General features: G+C 42.3%; 1 protein-coding gene across 1 annotated transcript in view; it reads left to right on the top strand.

The window, feature by feature from the left end:
* The window catches only part of LOC122789348 (glutamine--fructose-6-phosphate aminotransferase [isomerizing] 1-like), a gene marked incomplete in the record, with an annotated part of 1275423 nt that overhangs the window by 763179 nt on the left and 490781 nt on the right, over positions 1-21463 (top strand). Inside the window, 1 exon segment of the mRNA XM_044056728.1 lies at positions 6106-6203. Within this exon segment, the coding sequence (XP_043912663.1) occupies positions 6106-6203 (98 nt within the window).

Raw genomic sequence — 21463 nt, 5'->3', positions numbered from 1 at the left:
GCTTTCAGAACTAGTCCCATTTGCTTCACATCGCAGTAATTAGAGCAAAACCTTTTTCTTTACTACAGTATGAGTCAGTCTGGGAAACAGAAGCTAAAAGACTTGTACAAGAAAATCTTGTATTCAAACACTGAAGATATGTATTTCTTAGACCATATCTAAAGTTCAGGATCCTTAACATTGTCTTATACCAGTGCTCACTACTTCATCTTTTATTTTTTTGTTTGTTTTGACCCAGACTTGGCTTTCTATTTCATCAGGATGTCTACCTCAGTAGTGTCTGCTTGTTTACCAACTTTTCCAAAGATTTCATCACAGCAGTCCATGAAGGCCTTTCAGAAAGAAGTTCATTTACATCCAACAATATGACTTGTTATAGTTTTAAAAAACAAGAGACTTATAAAGTCAGAAACTAGAACCAAAACTAAAAAAGTCAGAAACTTAAACAGTGCTTGACATTTCCAACTTCCCAGTGACTTTCCAGATCATAAATTCAAGTTTAAAGTCATTGACCAAGTCCAGACAGATATAAGAGGTGGACCAGTGCCCTTACAACTTGAAAGAGCAGAACTGTTTTGGCAACTTAAACTAAATGCCTGTCAGTACCCAGGCTTGAATGAGTTCTGCTCTATCACAAGCATATTAAAATTGAAAGCCCCAATGAGATAAAAGCTCATATACACACATATTCAAACACATTTTTTTTTATAAACACACTTCCTCTCTACACACACACACACATACACACATACATATATATAAATATCAAATAAAGCTAAAAAACAAATGAAAGAGAAAAAGATCTTCAGTTGGGAATGTCAAGCACTTTTTAAGTTTGTCTTTTTTTTAGTTTTGTTCAAGTTTCTGACTTTATAAGTCTCTTGTTTTTTTAAACAATGTACTGTATGTTTAAATTCAATGACTTACTAATGAATAATGAATGTTTTAGTGACCAATATATGTCCTCCCTGTGGTCGCGTGGGTTTCCTCCGGGTGCACCGGTTTCCTCCCACATCCCAAAGACATGCTGTAGGTCGATTGGACACTCTAAATTGGCCTTAGGTGTGAGTGCGTGCATGTGTGTGCCTTCTGTGGAAGGTTGGGCGCCGAGCTGGTAACTCGACACTGTAAAACACCACTGCCAATCATGAGCAGACAGGTGATCCGCTGTGGTGACCCCTAACCGGGAAAAATCAAAAGAAGATGTATATTTAAACATTAGTTAAGCAATTATCTGAAGAGGTTTTGCTATCTAGCTTAATGAAAAGTTCTTCATATTGATCTTTTGTGGAATAAAAGTCTTGTTTTCTAATTACTTGTGAATGTACGTCTCTATCTTTTTTTTTTTTTTTTTTTTTTTTTACAGTCGTTTGTGTTTGTTTATATAGTTTTGGACAATGACTTGCCTCCAGTCTAGGATTTCAAGTTTTATGTTGGAAAAACTAACTTTGCCTCCTTTTCAACCCGTAGGTAGAGTTGAGCTAAAATATCTGTCATGCTAGCCATTTGATATATTGGGACCTGCTTCGCCAAGTCCTGAGATGTGGAAACTGAATGGCTGAAAATCTGAACTTGCGTATATTAAGTCTGAGATTGCCATTTCTCTTTATATTTTCTTTTCTCCAAGGTATGGCAGTCTCAGAGTTGGTGTTTGTAAGTTTGCGGAGGTTCCCTGCCCTCCTACATCACAGGGTGCAGTGGGCTTGGCTCCTACAAAAAAACAAGTGTAAAGGGGAAGCGTGATCCACATTTACTCTTCTGCATTTTTGGTGTTATTTTTCAATATCTCGAGACTCAGTTTGTCAAGTCTTGAGATTTCAACTGAAAGTCATCTCTGATAAGAGTTTTTTTTTTTTTTTTTCTAGTTGCTGTTGAGTATCCTTTTGAGCAGCGTGGGAGTAAATTTGAGACATTACTTTGTGTTGAAGAGTTGATGCTGCGTTAATTCAGTGGTAGTGTTGTTGCCTCACAGCAAGAGGTTCTCCCATTCGATTGTCGGCTGGAGCGCCTTCTGTGTGGAGTCTACATGTCCTCCCCACAGTTGAGTGGCGTTCGAAAGACATGCATAGAATGAGCGTGCCTTTGTTGAAGGTTGGGCATCGAGCTGGCACCTCGGCACCCATAAAAAATCTACTGCCAATCATTAGCAGACCAGAGTTCCGCTGTGGCGACCCCTAACCAGGAAAAGCCGAGAGAAAAACAACAACTTTGTGTTGAAGAGTTGTTCAGAGAAGAATCTCATTTACAAGCTCCTTTGTGTAAATTTTCATAATATGAGTGCGGTATTGAAGGGGATTTCATCCTTCATAATTAAGGTCATATCAGTAGTATGTCTGAAACGATCTGTGTAACAAACAATGTTTTCCTCAGAATGCTATAATGATGAGGAACATCTCGTATATTTATTAGAAGTATGTTGTCAACTCAAAAATACTAAGGAAACTAAAGAAATTACAAAAAAATAGCTTTTATTCCTTTTAAGAAAGAGAAAGTCAGGCTACCAGTTAATAAACACTCTAAGTTACTGTTCCACTGTATTGCCTTTTGATAAAACAAGTATAATAAGCCTTGAAATGGTACCGTTAAAGCTCAGGCTATGAAGGTAGCCACTGCATCTCCAGCATACCCCAGAAATATCCTCTTTTAGCTTCTTGTAGTTGAGCATCATCCACCCATGGTCTCTTCTCATCCACTGAGGCTACCAGGTTCTCCTTCCTTCTGAGCCGACTAACTGTAATCCATGCTCAGTGCAGTGAGGAGATAGAGGCACATGGGCCAGTGTCATATTGCTGACAAATTGTGTTCTGCCATGCCTTAGCTTCCCCTCTTCCTTCCCCTGCATGAACTCACAAATGCCCAGGGCTGGATGTGCAGTGGAAGGTGCTGGCTTGTTGTTCAGCCTCTGTGGTGAGTCAGCCAATGCCATGACTTTCCTAAGGTCAGTGCCACCTATGTGTCCCCAGCCCTTGCTAGGGTAAAACTACGCGAAGCATCCAAGTGCATGTCCTCACCACTTAGATGAGCATACCTATTCTGCCCTTGCCAACTCTTCAGACACCTGAATTGCTAATGTAACTTGAGTCACCTGGGCCATAGACAAGCTTCTCTTCCATGGCATTGGCAAAGTACATCAGATATGTTTCTATACAAGATCATTTAGAGACTTCCACATGGTGTGCAGTACTGACCTAAACAAAATGCAAGTTAGATGTTCTGTAAATGCGGTAGAATAGGTTTTGGCATGGCCGTAATACTGGGGATCCTGTAACTGACCACTTTCCATAGGTATGACAACACTGTTGAGAATGTACAGAATTGTGTTGATTACAGTTACCATCTATAAAGAACTTAGTACAGTTTTGTGTAGGGATACTTTTGTAACATTAGATCTTTGAGGAGAAATCACTATAATTGTAAAGTCATACTCCCTCATCCCTTTGGGAAATTCCATATTGAGTGTTTCTAATAACTGTATTAACTGGTTACAGGTATATTTTTTAATTGCAGTAATAATTTATTGTATAAAAGAAAAGTCCCTGTAATGGCCAGAAATAGAGCCAAAGAGTGTTTCTAACAATGCTGGCTATATTTAACTGGCTTTTACACTTACGAAGTTTTTGTGGAACATTGAACATTGGCATGAGACCATTGTCGGCCATCACAGGTACATGATTATAGCTAAACAAAAAAAAAATGCCAGTAAAAGAACATATAATGTTGTTAAATGTATGTCTGACATTTTACTGTTTTAGTGATCTCTTATTGAATATCAGTTGTTATGGTAAGCATCATTACACACTGCTTCACTTAGGTGTATGTGAAAGAAGTATTCCTTGGTTTTGAGCTGCATATTGGTGATTCATTGCTCTTTTGAGATGCACAGCAAGTGACTCTGTAGTTATTCACTCAGAATATCATTAACGTTTATGTTAAAGTAACAAAATTTGGGATAAATGCTAGCTTTTTCACTAAATTTAGATATTTTCATGACTTTTTATGGATGGCATAGAAAAATGTTCATCTGGTCAGGAAATCAGTCTATGTGGTTGAAGTATTGTTCTGTGTTCGCAGTTATGGTGGAAAGATGATTTATGCCAGCCCTTAATTTTTTAGTTGAAGTATCAAATGGAGTTTTAACAGACTGAATTTAAAATAATTTTTGTGTATGGATTGAATTTAGGACTAGTGTGAAATACTGTAGTGCATTATTTCATTATGTTTCCCCCTGTGCCTGTTGACTATCAAGTTTTCCCTTACTGTTCATGACCCTTTTTTTACACACCCCCACCACTGAGAAAACGTCACTGTGGGAGCTGTGAAACAAGTAGAGATGCTGTGATACAGGCAGCCACAGTAAAGGTTTGTGGTCTCACCTGCTGCAGCTGATGCAGGGTATCAGGAAATTTCTGTATTGTCTTAACACCCACCTTGGGTGACTGTTATGGGGTACTTAAACCACCAAGAGGGACTACTATACCCTACTTGTGCAAGCCCATATTCTTCACTTTCTTTTTGTTGCCTGTAAGCCACTATTTGCTAGAGATAGAACTGCAAACCAGGACCACCCCGCTCTGTCAGGCATACCTCACAACTGTCCAGATTTTCTCAGAATGTCCAAATTTTTGCCTCATATTTTTGGTTTGTGTTTTCTGGCAAATCAGTGAGGATTGAATTCACTAAATAATTACAGACATTGAATTTCAGACTTCATATCCTTCAGGAAAATGCGTGGCAGTACAAATCCTTTTATTCTAGCAACTATCTAAGTTTATAAGAGTAGTATTTAAAATTTGTCCCTATTTTGGAGCCTTTGACCCCGCTTTATTTTTAGTTTTGGCTAGATGTCATGTGCTAAGAGGTTGAAAAGTATGAGGGCCAGTCATTTCCACCCCTCCTACTCGCCTCTTCTAGCACCTGAGCCATTATTCAAATTCGGGTCATAGGGATTTATCCCTGTATGCCATGGAGCTAGGGCAAATGTTGTGGTATATTTTCTTAAAATTTGATTCAACAGTGAAAATATACAGTGATTCTGCACTCTTATCTTTAGTTCATGAGGTGGTACTGTATACTTTCTGGAAGCCTCAATGTTTTCCTGCCCTCCTCTCAACTCTGCTGTATGTGACTGACCTCATCAGCAGACATTACATTCATTTTGATATTATTTACTTGCTTGCTTCATTTGTATGTTTTCTGCGTAGATAAAAAAACTAATTGAAGATACATGATGGGTGCTTAGGTATTAGACTTGTGTAGATCAGACATCAGATCATAGTAAATGGATTTAGTGTAGATCAGACATCAGATCATAGTAAATGGATTTAGTGTAGATCAGACATCAGATCATAGTAAATGGATTTAGTGTAGATCAGACATCAGATCATAGTAAATGGATTTAGTGTAGATCAGACATCAGATCATAGTAAATGGATTTAGTGTAGATCAGACATCAGATCATAGTAAATGGATTTAGTGTAGATCAGACATCAGATCATAGTAAATGGATTTAGTGTAGATCAGACATCAGATCATAGTAAATGGATTTAGTGTAGATCAGACATCAGAGCATAGTAAATGGATTTAGTGTAGATCAGACATCAGATCATAGTAAATGGATTTAGTGTAGATCAGACATCAGATCATAGTAAATGGATTTAGTGTAGATCAGACATCAGATCATAGTAAATGGATTTAGTGTAGATCGGACATCAGATCATAGTAAATGGATTTACTGTATGTCTGATGCACAAAGACCTCAGCGTTTATGACCGTAAAATATTTCGTGGACCAAAAGGTCATTACTGCAACATCTTTGCCTTAGCAGAAGCAGACATGGGTGCACTGGGAATTTTTAACTTGACTTTTTAGTGTTGTGTAATACAGGCCTGGGAGAATAAAAGAAGGCAGTTTAAACTAATAATGAGTTAGTAATTTTTATGTCCGATAGCATTAAATGCAAATGTTCTTTAAATTTAGCTGTTGAAGAAAATCTTATTATTTTCTTTTAAATGTTACTTGATCGTAACAGGATGTGCTGACATTGATACAAAATTCCTTCCCTAATTTAATCCAGAGGTAATGTGACAGCAATTCTTTTTCTTTTAGTTGTCCTTGGAGGCCTAAAGGACTCAATTAAGGAGATGCGAAGATGTAGAAGAATTATTTTAATTGGATGTGGAACAAGCTATCATGCCGGTGTGGCAGTAAGTTTTAATTATCTATTAATAAAGTACTCTGCTTGCATGAATTTCAAAGATATGGTGAACAGATCCATTTTCAGTTTTTTTGTTTGAAGTATTGCACAAGCAGAGAATATTTAGCTGTTTATTTAGCTTTTGTTACCAGGCTGGCATACCACAAGGTAGCCATGATTCTAGTACACCTGGGAAGATTACAAAGTAAAATATTTAAAATAACACTTTAAAATGTGGAAGGGCTGACATACCTCTCAGTTGTCCAGGTTTTCACAGACTGTCCAGATTTTTGACTCACATTTTGGTCTGTTCTGTCCAGATTTTTGCCTTACATTTGGTCTGTTCTTCATAAAACTTGCGGTTTTCTGGCAAATCACTGAGGATTTAAGTCACTAAATAATGACACTCATTTGTGTTTCAGACTTTATAGCCTTTAGAAAGTACTTGGTAACACAGGCATGTTATTCTAGCAACTAATTAACTTTATAAGATAAATATCTAAAATCTGTTCTTATTTTTGGGCCCTTTGTCACCCCCCATTATTTTAGGTGTTGATTTGTTACTCTAAGAGGTTGAATAGTATGCATATTGATAGTGCAAAGTACAAATGACATTTGGTAAACGTGAAAAAATCAAAATAACAACTATAACCGTGCAAACTAAATATGTTTTTATACTTTGAAACATAGTCCTACAGTCAATGTGCCTTTTCTGAGATTTTATATGATAGCATCTTTGCCTCCCACTGCTGGTAAACAAAAAATGGTAAGGTACCCTTTTTTCCAGTCGAATTAATATGTCTTGTGAGGTGCCTTGGGTAGTACTGTGAATTTATACTCTGATTTGCTTTAATGCCCTGAGTCATTGAAAAGCATTTGGCATCCATGGCAGCAACTTGCAAGACAGTAGGTTTTTTTTAGTGTTTTCGTCATGTACGCTATATGTAACATTTGCAGATGTCAGGCAGACACACCTGTCAGTACTAGGAGGATGTTTGTATTGAAAATTGTTCTTATGTGTACGCAGCTGTTTAGCTTGTCCTGAACTAGTGAAAACACGCTAAGCCTATAACCTTTCTCCACTTTTGCAAATGAGAGACTGATGTAATCTGGAAAGTAAGTGGTCTGAGTTGATAGTAGATGGTATTTACACTTCATACAGTCAGTTTTGCATCAAAAGTACAGTATTTACATTATTTTCATAACTAAAATTCATTTACTTCCTTTTCTGACCAAAGACGAGAGATTTCTTTACTTTTTTACTTTATGTTGTAAAGTACTGATAGATCATCCAGTCCATATACATCATAGGGTAAATAGGATAATTTTCCTATTGTTCTACTATTTGCTTTACTGACATGTATAGAGTAACTCACTAAATCCTCTGGAATAAGTATTTCAGAACCTAGACAAGCGTAATCACATTTTCTTTGCAAAATTGTTTGAACTTGACCTCATCCTGTACACAAACAGATGGCAGCTTTCCTTCTGAGAACTGTGAATTTTAGTGTGTCCTTTCCTTTCTCATCCTTTTACCTTTGACACCCACTGGCACTGTATTTCCATAATCTCCCACATCCATTACCTGTTATGCTATCACTGCAACCCTTTTCTCACTTCTCTTTTCCGCCTTATTCCTTCGTACTGTCCACCTCTGCTTGAAATATCTTGTTCCTTTACTTTCTTTTTCTGTCTTCTTAGTCCAAAACCTGTACTCCTCTGTACTTTTTTCTGTCTGCTTCTTCCAAACCCATGCAGTCATCCATTTTTATATCTCTAGCACTCAATTGTGTATCTGTCCTTTCTTGTGTGCCCCTCACTCAGCTCCGTGCCAAACCAGCAAAATAACCAAGACTGTCCTCCCCACTTATGTGTTACTCCATGTTTCTACTATTCATTTCCACGTTGTCTGTGGCAGGACTACTATATACATGATGGTCTACCTCTGTTAATCCACACCTCAAACATTTTCCGCTGCTCACTGTCCCTCCCTTTTCTACCTCAAAGGCATTTGATATATGCAGAAGGCACCAGCCCACATCGCCCACTGATCCAACTCTACTGTTCCCAAATGTTTTCCCTTAACCATATAGCACCCTGCATATCCCACTGGTTTCAAAGCTCATAATGCCCTCAGCTAACTTCTATGCTGCACATTTAAAAGTATATCCAAGCTGTCCTTTAATCTCCCTCTTCCAGCTCTTTTCCTCTTCTTACTCCCCCACGTCTTTCATTCATTCCTTCCCCTCAACATCTTGTTTACCTTTGGCATAGCTCTCTTATACACTAACCACCCCTTAACTGCCAACACAAAAGTTGTATTGGTTAAAATATAGTAACTCCCCCTGCTGCTCATCCCTCCCTTAATCCCAGATGTCCGCCCTCAGCAATTCCCTTTCACAACTTCTTAAAACCACCTCAACTTCCCTTGGTACTTCCTGCTCCCCATATCCCACCCAAAGTTAAATTCTCAGGATATCTTTTGTTTGCAGTCATCCAGCTAAAGGACCTAAACACTTTAGTTATATCCTTCTCTACACTCTTGTACGTGTCTTTGTAGTCTCTCTCCATCTTCCCTTTCTTCCATCTCACCCATTGGAAATTGCTTCTTACGTCGTGAGCAGTACTGACCACCATCTAAAGTCATATAGTCCACACTATCCTGTTAGTTCTTCCTCTCTCATCTGTTCTTTGCAGTTGTACACCTACTTCTTGTCCATACAGCCTTAATGCATAGCTTTTGAATATCTCCCCACCACCTTCAGTTCCACAAAATGAAAGTAGCCGACTCCAAATCCAATGTCAGACCAGTGATAAGCGGAGTACCACAGGGTTCGGTCTAGGGTCCTCTCCTGTATGGTATCTACTTCTCTGAAGTCCAGGCTAATACAGCTGGTATCTGGCTAATGAAATTCGCAGACGACTGCAAACTAGGAACCATAATCGATTCACCTAAGGATGTGGACATTCTACAAAGAGGCCTCACTGAGACTAATGCTTGGTGTCAAAGTCATGGCCTAAAGCTCAATGCCAAGAAGTGCATTGTCATCCCCTTTGGGAAAAATACCATACCCGTGAACTACCACATAGGCGGTAGCCTACTAAACACCGAAAGTGTGATAAGAGACCTTGGGACATAGGTGGATAGTAGTCTCTCCTTTGATAATCATGTCGCCGCAGTAGTCAGGAAATCCTTCTACATGGCACATCTCATCACAAAGAGGTTCTCCTCCAGAAAAGGAGAGGTCATAGTTCCTCTCTTCTCATCCCTTATCAGACCCATCATAGAGTACAATGTCCCGATGTTCATCGTGTTTCACTGTTGCAGTCCTAACCAATGGGTTATCTGGCTCCCGGTAGCCCTTGTTCGGCCAGAATACCAAAGGTAAGTAAATATGACGTCGGCTGTCAGTTGTGAAGGATGTCTGGACGTCCGATACAAAGTGAGGCTGCCGACATCACTTCCTCAGTCTTCCTTGCCACGGAGCCCAAAGCAGAAGCATTTCTTGCATGAGTGCTGGTTGGCAGTTTACCTTTTTTCATTTCCAACTACAAAGTTGAAGTCTGCTACAGCTAAATACCCCATTGGGGATCCTCTTTTCTTGCCTTAACGAATGTCAGAAAAGGTTAGTAATTGTCTTACCTGTGGAAAGCAGATTCCCCATAGAGATTTTTATTCCCATTGTATTATTTGTCTAGGGCTTGACCACGACATTCCTAATTGTGATCTCTGTGCCTCCTTTAATCTACGTACTGTTTGTCGTCGGGCTAAGTTTTTAGCTAAACATTTTGGAGTTTGGCCGAAGTTTGTTGGTATGGCGTCCGCTGGTCTTCAGGCTTCGGATATACCCAAGAAACGTAAGGATAAGGACCCCGACAGGCTTCAGAAGGTTAAGTCCTCGGATGATGTTAGGATGGTCGTCAGTCATGCGTAAGCCAGTGAGGTGCCTTTGCAGTCCGTGGATTTTCAACCGCAGGCCTCGGTTGAGACCATTTCAGAGTCCCCCAGGTCTCCGGCCTCCATTTTGCCTTCTGATCCTCTCGCTTGTCGCCTCTTCAGCTGGAGCCAGAGCCACTAAGCTGATGCCTGTGTCCAAGGCCTCCATTCTTCGTTCAGACAGCAAGCTCTTACCGACGACCTCTGCTGCGACTTCGGTGGTTGCCAGGCCCTCCCTGAGTCCTTTAGACTTGCAGATAAATCTTCCAGTTGTAAGCTTGTTTCTTCTCATTCCCCTCAATCCCAGATGGTTAAAATGGCTAATGATCTTTTCACCCTTATTAGAGGTTCACAGCCTCCTCCTCTTAAAAGGAGCAGGGATGTTTCTCCTGAGGCTTTGTCTTTTTCTGGCTCTGATTCTTAGAGCATTTCTGCTGATGAAGAGGAAGTGTCTCAGGCTTTTCCTCCTTTTGAGGATTCAGATGCAGAGGAGTCCATCCCTTCTGCTTCTCCCCCAGAGGATTTCTCTTTTGGTGATACTTTGAATACTCTCAGGGTGGTGTTTTCTACTGCTATTGGTTTTGGAGTTGTATGTTTTCGTTATGGAGAGCATTTTAAATGGGAAAGTCAGGACTATCCCCAATCTAAGAGAAGGATTAGGGAGTTTTTGGATTTACCTCAGCATAAGCCTCTGGCTATTTCCCCCAGTGTTGGAAATGGTTGATGATGCTTTCCTGGAAAATTCCTTAACTCCAAATTTGATTCCTCCTGCTCCCAGAAAACCTGACAGGTACTATAGGGTCCCTGATTCTCATCTGTTTCTTTTCAGGAATCCGTTGGCTGATCCTGAGGTTATTTCTCAAGGCCCAAAAGGAGTTAAGGCCACTGTTACAAAAAATCCTGTTCCTTCTGACAGGGAATCTAGGAACATAGATAGGTGGGGTAAAAAAGTTTATACCTCTGCCACTCTTGCTATTAGGTCTATTAATTGTCTTTTTCATATGCTGAAGTACCAGCAGCACACCTTGGAGGATATTAAGTCTAGGATAGCAAGTGTGCTGCTTTTGGCGGAAAGTAAGGATATGCAGGATTTGCTGAATTCTGCCAGTCTTGTCAATAAACATTCTTTATATTGTGGTTGTGACATTCTAGAAGCCTCCTGCAGGGCTACAACTACTGGATCTGTTATTAGAAGACACGCTTGGCTCAGGGAACAGCCCCTTCCAGAGCCGGTCAAGGCTAAGCTGTTAGACGTACCTTTGCATAAGGACAGTCTTTTTGGCAGTAAAGCAGAGGAAGTGCTTAAGAAGATGGAGGGTAAGGCCAAGTCTATGCAAACTGTTAAGGATTTTCTGCAAGTTCAACATCCTCGCGTTAGCAGGAATTACCCTTCTAAGATTTGGACGTTTCCTGATTCCAGCAGACAGAACCGTTCAAGGACTAGAGGTTACAAATCTTCTCTGGGGCAAGCGGCTACCCCTCAAAGGTCTAAGCGTTGGCAGGCTTTCAATCAAAATACTCTGAATGACTTTATCCAACTTCTGCCTGTTCTTGCCTGCCTGGAGAGTCCTTTAGGGGGAAGGTTGGCTCTTTTTGCAAATGTCTGGGCCGCTATCACGGACGACAGCTGGGTACTCAGAACTTTATCCCTAGGCCAAAAGTTTTCTTTCCACACCTTTCCAGTTCCCAAAGGATTCCCGGACGCTCCTCCAAACCAAAGGGCAGAAGTAGAAAAACAAATTTTGTCTCTGTTTTTTCTGGGAGCAATTGAATCAATTCCTGCTCAGCAGGTAGGCCAGGGATTCTATTCCAGACTTTTCCTAGTTCCAGAAAAAGAAGGCACCTGGCATCCTATCCTAGATCTGTCCATTCTGAACTCTTTTTTGGTAATTCCAAAGTTCAAAATGCTCACTCTGCATCATTTGCTGCCAATGTTAGAAAAGGATTCCTGGCTGGTAACTTTGGATCTCAAAGAAGCTTATCTGCACAATCCTATCAGGGAAAGTTGCAGGTAATTCCTTTGTTTCAGGGTGGGCAAGCAACATTATCAATTCTCTGTGCTGCCCTTTGACTTATCTACTGCTTCCAGAGTTTTCACAAAGTGCCTGGCTCCAGTCATTGCTTTTTGCAGACAGAAGAAAATTCAGATTTATCCATACTTGGACAACTGTCTGATTCAAGCAAATTCTCAGGAACAGCTGTTAAAGGATCTAGAATTCGTAGAGAGACTTCTCTCTTCCTTGGGTTACACTCTCAACGAGGAAAAATCAAAAATGGTCCCATCCAAGGAGATAACACTCCTGGGACTGAGTCTGAACACAGCTGCCCAGAATATATATCTCACCCAGGAGAAGCAGACAACTCTTTCAGTTTACTTCAAGGACTTGGCAAGCCTGTCCCAGCTCCCCTGCAAGGAAATACCTGCAAGCTTTGGGATACATGGCCTCTTGCATTTTCATGATTCCATATGCAAGACTGCATATGAAGAAATCGCAATGGTAACTCAAGAACATTTGGTGTCAGCACACACAGGACCTGGATATGATGATTCCTCTGCTTCCATCTCTGCAGTTGGAGTTTCTATAGTGAACAGTAGCCTGTCTACAAAACAGAGGCATGCCTTTTCGCCCACCTCCTGCCACTCAAGTTCTTACCACAGATGCATCGGACTATGCCTGGGGAGCACACCTGGATGGCAGATGCATACAGGGAGGTTGGAATGCCCAGCAGAGGCACCTGCACATAAATCTAAAGGAGTTGATAGCAGTTCAGCAGGCCTTACTAGCTTTCAAGCATCTTCTTTCTCCAGGGACTCTGCTCGTCAGGACAGACAACACCACAGTCATGTGGTGCATCAACAAGCATGGAGGGACTCATTCTTACTCCCTGTGCAGGCAGAGCATGAATCTTTGGTCCGTAGCAGCATCCCTGGGCCTGCATCTCCTAGCTCAATTTCTTCCAGGAAGGCTCAGTGTTTTGGTAGACCAGTTGAGCAGACAAACCCTGGATCCTCACGAGTGGCATTTGAACAGAGCAGTCTTTTTCAGCATCATTCAGCATTTGGGCACACTGCAGGTGGATCTTTTCTACTCCCCAGACAACCATCTTCTACCTCTTCTTTGCACCAGATAGCAACACAGCAGAGCATTGAGAGTGGGATACTCTGTCCTTCCCTTGGACGCTGCTGTCAGTTTTTGCTTTCCCTCTTCTTCTCAGAATATTACTGAAGATCAGGGACGAACGACCAAGGACTATTCTCATAGCTCCGGACTGGCCCAGACAACATTGGTATCCGCTGCTTCGCAGTCTCTCCCACCTTCCTCCTTGGCATCTTCCTCTGAAGCCACCTTCCTCCTTGGCATCTTCCTCTGAAGCCAGATCTTTTGGTTCAGGAAGGGGGAAACATTCTACATCCTCATCTTCAGTCTCTACATTTGGCAGCATGACTCATTGTATGACTCCTTCCTTTTCTTATTCCCTTTCCCAGCAGGTGGTTGATGTGCTGAGGGAGGCCAGGAGGCCTAGCACTAGGAAGTTCTATGCTGGCAAATGGGAAAGATTCTCTCATTTCATGCAGGCTAGAGGGGAATCTTCTTCTCAGCCTACCCTTCCTCTGATCCTGGAATACCTGGCTGATTTGCTTCAGGGTGGTCTTTCTTTTTCCTCTATCAAGATCCATGCTTCAGCCATTTCTGCTCATTGTTCTTTTGAATAACCCATTTTCTCATCCCCTGATGAAAATGTTTCTCAGAGGTGCTTGCAACTTAAAATCTCCCAAAAGTGCACCTACTCCAGCCTGGGATCTTATGTTCTAGAGAAATTTGCTCTTCCTCCTTTTGAGCTAGCTGCCACTGCAGATTTAAAGTTTCTCTCTTGGAAGACTGCCTTCCTCTTGGCTATAACTTCAGCAAGAAGGGTTTCAGAGCTGCAAGCTTTGATGGCTGTAGAGCCCTTTCTTATTTTCCATGCAGATAGGGTCTCTCTAAAAACCAACCCCTCCTTTATGCCTAAGGTGGTTTCTAGCCTGACTCTTAATCAGTCCGTGCACCTTCCTACCTTCTTTCCTAATCCTCAGAGGTGAAAGGATCCTACATTCTATTGATGTGCACAGATAGCTCAGATTTTATCTGGACAGGACTAAAGACCTTCGGAAATCAGCACAGTTATTGGTCAGTTTTGCCCCTGGAGCCCAGGGCAAGGGTATTTCTAAGCAAACCATTTCTAAATGGATTGCACATTGTATCTCTTTTTGTTACTTCTTTCATGGCAAGGTTCCTCCTCAAGGGGTTAGGACAGACTCAACTAGAGCAGCTTCCACTTCTGCAGCCTTTTTAAGGAGTGTCCCTACTAAAGACATTTTGGAGGCTGCCACATGGTCTTCTGTTCACACTTTCACAAAGCATTATAATTTGCCTTTGTTTTCTAGAGCCAGGGTGGGGTTTGCCCAATGCTATTCTGCAGGGCATTATCTCCGATCCTTGATTCTGTTGGTTCCTCCTCCCTTTTCTCTGGGCTTTGGTAATCAACCCATTGCTTATGACTGCAACAGTGAAACACGATGAGCATAGTACAGTTGTGTACACTTACCATAAATGTAGATGTTCGAGTGTATTCACTGTTGCAGCCCTGGTTTCCCTCCCTCCTTCCCCCTTTTTGGTCCTCTCCTGTTCTCTTTTCCTAAGGTACAGGCTAAATTTGGTATTTGCCAAAATTGCTTTTGGTTTAAGCCTTGTTTTCTGGGGGCTTCTGATTGTTATGGCAAGAAAGACTGAGCAAGTGACATTGTCTGCTTCCTTTGTATCGGACGTCCTGACGTCCTTTACAACCGACGACAGCCGATGTCATATTTACTTACCTTTGGTATTCTGGCCGATCTGGGAGCCGTATAACCCATTGGTTAGGACTGCAGCAGTGAATACACTCTAACATCTTACACGTATGGTAAGTGTACACAACTGTACTTTTGGCATGTACTTTGCAAAACATCTGCAACAGCTGGAAAGGCTACAGAAATACCTCACTAAGAGGATTACTGGCCTCAAACAGATGCCGTACGCCAACCGTCTCAAAGAACTCCAGCTCTATTCCGTCGCATATCGCCTACGCCGAGGTGACCTCTGCCTAATGTAAAAAGCCACGTCTAACCCAGATCTGATGAACATGCTACACTTAAAGAAATCCCAATCTCTCCGAGCCACACGCTCCAGGGACCTAAACCTTGTCAGCACAATAAACAGAACATGCTGGAGGGATAGATTCCTGTCCCAGAGACTTCCCTTGCTCTGGAACAGGCTGCCATTCATGTCAAGCAAAGCTCCTCATTAGCCCTCTTTAAGAGAAACCTTGACAATTGGATGGGAAACAGGAAATTCACCCCCAAGATCACTGCTGTGGCTCTGCTTGACAGGGGCACAGGAAAATAATCTTCTTTGGTGGCAGAAGCCAGGGACCCTCATTTGGCTAGGCTTGTATAGGCTGTAGGGACGATAGCCTAGTACTTGCCTATGAACCTATGGGGATCATACAAATACTGACCACCATCTAAAGTCAGACAGTCCACACCATCCTATTAGTTCTTACTCTTTCATCTATTCTTTTGAAGTCGTAGGCCTACTTACTGTCCATACAGCCTTAATGTGTACGTTTTGAACCTACCTCACCAGTTCCTGTAGGTATCATGCAGATACGCTTACTCAGATCACCAGAAGAAATGCCGTACCCTTCACTTCTTCCACTATAACCCTGATAATACATATCCTGTTAGACTACTGTCCGGCAGTCTTCAGCTCACCTCAGCTTCTCTCCTTTGTTTCCTGGATGTCTTAAAAAGCATTAGTTCTAAATGTTTTTCCTCCACTTTCACCTAAAGTAGTACTCTATCCCCCTCAATCCCTGGGCCAGTTTTATTGAGTCTAACTTTTGTGGATGAAAACGAAATGCTGTGACTGTTCATGAAATCTCTAAAATACAAGGTAACTACCACTCTCCAGCCTGTCAGTAACATCCTATCATCAGTGAACAAATACACTTCACCCTGTGTTTGCCCGTTTTTCTGACTTCCCTCTAATCCCTTGCACTAATCTTTATATTTTCACAAGAAAAGAGAACCCCCTACCTCATCCCAGGTAGTAGCTGGTGACCTCAAAGCAGGAGGGGGGGGTCAGGAAACAGCAGAATGGGTGGGGCTAACTGGAATGGGGTGGGGGTACATTACAGCAGGTCAGTGACCATTACTTATGATCAAACAACAGATGCAGTCATTCATTTTCATCCATAGACTTGCCTCAGTGTGTGCTCTCTCATTAGAGCCACTTTAAAGGACTGTATACATCTCATATGTCTGATAACAATTAACATGGCCAGACCTAGGTGAAATGCAGCCCTAGATGAAGGACTCCATGGACCCACACACTTCCCCTGAGATCCCCCCTCCTATTTTCTCCTTGTTCTGGCATCACGCCATTCAGATAGATTACTTCTTTCTTGCTTTTTCACGATGTTTTATTTTTTCAACTTCTGCAGTAAGTCTGGAGAATGCAACTGAATCTGAATTAAGCTGGATATCCAGGGAAGAAGTCATAGGGTTCTAGATTCCTGAGATGAATCTTAGAGCTTTTCATTCACAACTTTTTGATTTAATGATGGCCTGCACAAAAAATTTTGAGTAAGAATAAAAGTTCACTTTTATTTATTTATTTATTTTTTTCTCCGAAGTAAGTAAGTTGTGACTCAAGCTTAATGTTCAGGGCTAACAAAACAGTAGTTCCCCAGTAAACTTAGAAGATAAAAAATGCAAAGATATTTAAATCCTATCTGGGAATAGTGCATACATTCTTGCCCCTCCAATAAGAGACAGTTACATTCTGTGTACCCTTCTGGTGTTAGACTGGGATGAAAGTAAAAGTGTAAATGGCCAGAGGCATATATTGTATAACTTATGGTTTGGGAGAGAAACCAAACCACATGGATATAGCCCACACAGAGACAAGGAGTACATGCACACCCCACACAGGGGGAGTCATAGCCAAAAACTTATCAGGAGAGCCAAATGCTGTTAAACGGCAACACTACTCGATGTAACACTCTGACAATGATCAGCTGCTGTCACCCACATCGGAACTGAGCCACCATAGTGAGTAAAATAATGTCTGACTGTGATCAAAAGTGAAAACAAATTATGACCAACTTGCTACTGTTAGATGCCCTGCAACCATTCTCCCTCACACATTCGGTCATTTTCATCACAGACCATCCACATGCTGATCAATTACAGACACTTTATGAATATACACACTTCAGATAGATGATTGTCCCGAAATAGTCATTAATTGGTTTCACACAAATGCGTACTATCTCTGCAAAGTTAAAATAACAGCAGCTTATCTTGAACAAACGACAACAGTCTCAATCAGATGTTCTTCGTGTTTCATTGTTGCAGTCCTTGCCTGCAGGTAGCTCTCAGTCAGCCTGAATACCAGAGACTTGGTATTTCTGTCAGTAGCTGTCGCTCCAGGACCGATATCAGGTCATCAAGGGTATAAAAACAGGCAACCAATGCCATTGCATCAGTCTTTCTTGCCGAGGAACCCGAAGCAGAAGCAGTTAGCAAGTGCAGTTTGGACGCTACCTGAATTTTCATTTACGAATTGAATAATCCTGAAGTCTTCTAAAGCTAAGTACCCCGTTGGGGATCCTTTTTTCTTGCCTAACCAATGTCAGAAAAAGTTAACAATTGTCTTGCCTGTGGAAAGCAAATACCACATGGAGATTTTCATTCTTAACTGCGTCACCTGTTTAGGCCCAGACCATGGCATATCTCGCTGTCAGTTTTGTGCCTAGTTCAACGCCCGAACCATTTGTCATCGGGCTCTCATTGTTGCTAAATTCTTTCGCTCTTGATCTCTGTATTTCGAAATGGCTTTGGTAAGCCATCCGACTACCGATATTCCGAAAAAACGTAAAGATAAAGACAGAGACAGACCGCATAGGTCCAAAGCTGCCGACGACGCTTCCGTTAAGCTGGTCAGCAGTTCGCAAGTATTCAGTGAGGTGCTTTCGCAGCCACTGATGCCTGCTTCAGTGGATTCGCAGGCATCTACTGAGACCCATTCGGAGTCCGGTATGCCGCAAGACTCTTCTTCGACTGTGTAACTTGAGGATGTCTCTACCTTGTATGGGTCTGGAGCTGCTGTGCAGGCACTGGCTTCTGAGGCAGTTCTTCACACTACCGATGTTTGACTCAAACCGACTACTTCTTTATCTAAAACTACCGTGTTTCTCAGGCCAAGAGTACGCGCTACGCCTAGAAAACTGACAACCAAAGTGCATGCACCTGCTCCCATGCACAACAACAAATGCTTAGAATGGCAGAAGACCGTATTATGCTGATTAGGGGAAGTCCGCTTTCCCCTGCTATGAGGAAAAGAAACCAGTCCCCTGCAGCTTCAACAGACCAGGAGTCCGATGACTCTGAGGTATCTGATTATGAAGACATGCCCTTATTTGCTTTTGAGGATTCAGATGCAGAGGAATCCATTCCCTCTGCCTCCCCTCCAGAGGATTTTTCTTTTGGTGAAACCTTACATACTTTAAGAGAGCATTTCCACTAGGAATGCCAAGACTATTCTCAGTCCAAAAAGAGACTCGGAGAATTCCTAGATTTTCCACAGCACAGGCCTTTAGCAATACCCCCTGTCCTGGAAGTTGTCGATGATGTTTTTATGGAATCCAGTCTTACTCCTGATACTTTACCCCCTGCCCCTAGGAAACCAGACGGGTACTACAGAGTACCTGAGACTCACAAATTTCTTTTCAAGAATCCTACTGCTGATCCAGAGATCATTTCCCAGGGGTCTAACGGTATCAAGGCAACTACAGCCAAGAGTCCCACCCCTTCGGACAGGGATTCCAGAGCTTTGGACAGATGGGGTAAGAAGGTATATACCTCTGCAACTCTTGCTATTAGGGCATTGAATTGTCAGCTTCACACACTGAAGTACCAGCAACATATTATGGAACTTATTAAACAAAAAGTGGCAACCTTTACAGACTATGCAGAAAATAAAGAATTCAAACTTATGCACTCTGCAAGCCAAGTCAGCAAGCATACTTTGCAGTGTGGTTTTGACGCCCTAGAAGCATCTTGCCAGGTAGCAGTTACTAGTTCTATACTGAGAAGACATGCTTGGCTCAAGGAGCAGACCTTGTCAAATCAAAGTTACTAGATGCTCCTTTGAACAAGGACAGTTTGTTTGGCACCAAAGCAGAAGAGGTTCTTAAAGAAGGAAGAAAAAGCTAAATTCTATGTAGACTGTTAAAGAATTCTTACAAGTGCAACCCCCTAGATTCAGTAGGCATTGCCCTTCCAAACACTGGTCCTTTCCAGCCCCCTCCAGGCCATCTCAATCCAGACCAGGAAATAGACCACCCAGACTACAGTCTCAGGGTATGCAGAGATCTAAGCAACGGACTGCTGCCACCCCCAAAGCAAGGAGTGGTAAGCCACCTCCTTATGGAAAAAACTCACAATGACTTCTCTCCTCCACTCCCCACCTCTGCCCAATTGCTTGTGCCCCTAGGAGGAAAACTTGCCCTTCATGCAAAAAACTGGATGTCCATCACACAAGACCAATGGATCCTCAACATTGTATCCCAGGGGTATAGATTTTGCTTCCACTCACTGCCAACCCCATGAGGGTTCCCAAACCTTCCTCCATGCCGGTGGGCAGAGGCTCAAAACCAAGTTCTTTCCCTGCTCTCCATCAGAGCTATTCAGCCAGTTCCAGTGGAACAGATAGGTCAAGGATTCTTTTCCAGACTCTTCCTGGTACCCAGAAAAGAGGGCTCTTGGCGCCCAAGCCTGGATCTTTCAATTCTCAACACCTTCTTGGTGGTACCAAAATTCAAAATGCTTACCCTGCAATAGCTTCTACCTGTGCTAGCCAAGGATGCCTGGTTAGTCACCCTAGACTTAAAAGAAGCCTATCTGCACATCCCTATAAGGGAGTCATGCAGGAAGTATCTGTTTCAGAGCCAGATCTATGCATTCTCAGTTCTCTGCACTTCCCTTTGGCTTATCAACTTCACCCAGAGTATTCACAAAATGCCTGGTTCCAGCCATTGCATACTGCAGGCAGAGAAATATCCAGATTTATCCGTACTTGGACAACTGCCTGATTCAGGCAGACAATCAGGAATTGCTGTTGCAGCACCTGACATTTGTGAAAAACCTTCTTATTTCCCTGGGGTATACCATCAATGAAAAGAAATCAAAACTGGTACCCAGTCAAAAGATTGTATTCCTGGGAACAAGCTTGGGCACAACATCCCAGATGGCATTCCTCACTTCAGAATAACAAGTCTGACAGCCTACTTCAAACAAATGGTCACCAGAACCCAACTGTCCGCAAGAAAAATACTGCAGGCCCTAGGGTTGATGGCCTCATGTATACTGCTAATTCCATATGCAAGACTGCATATGAGGAAACTTCAATGGTACTTAAAAAGTCTTTGGTGCCAACATTCTCAGGACCTGGAAACAGTCATTCCTATCAAACCCTGTCTAAGGACAGAGATCCTTTGGTGGGCAGAAGTATGCAACCACAACAAGGGACTGCCCGAACCCCACGCCGCCCAGACCCTAACCACAGATGCATCAGACTATACCTGGGGAGCACACATGGACGGCAAATGCATTCAGGGCCACTGGAGCCAAAGTCAAATTCATCTGCACATCAATCAAAAAGAGATGCTAGCTGTGCAGAATGTCCTGACAGCTTTCAGATCCCTACTCTTTCCAGGACAACTTCTAATAAAAACAGACAATACCACAGTTATGTGGTACATCAACAAGCAGAGGGGGGAACCCATTCCTACCCAGTCTGCGGGCTAGCCAGAGCTCTGTGGAACATGGCATTGGATATGCAAGTCCATCTGCAAGCTCAATTCCTGTCAGGCAAAAAAAATTCACTGGCAGATGACTTGAGCAGAAATCTCCTAGACCCACATGAGTGGCAGTAGAGTCCAGCACCTTCAACCTTGTGATTCAGAAATGGGGGACCCCAGAGGTGGACCTTTTTGCCTCCCGCTACAACCACCAACTCAGCAGATTCTGCACCAGGAGCCCTCACAGAAGGGCCTGGAAAGTGGATGCCCTATCTTTTCAGCGGGTGAATCTCTCAATTTATGCATTCCCACCTCTGCTCCTTCTCTCAAGAGTATTACTCAAAATAAGACAGAACAGACTGAGGACAGTTTTGATTGCCCCGGACTGGCCATGCCAGCACTGGTACCCACTCCTGTGCAGCCTGACATCGGTGCCACCATAGCACCTA

The sequence above is a fragment of the Protopterus annectens genome, chromosome 14.part0 (genome assembly GCF_019279795.1).
Source record: "Protopterus annectens isolate FY-2018-M chromosome 14.part0, PAN1.0, whole genome shotgun sequence".
NCBI lineage: Eukaryota > Metazoa > Chordata > Ceratodontiformes > Protopteridae > Protopterus > Protopterus annectens.
The sequence above is the reverse complement of the archived record's forward strand: the minus strand, read 5'-3'. Positions and strand labels throughout refer to the sequence as shown.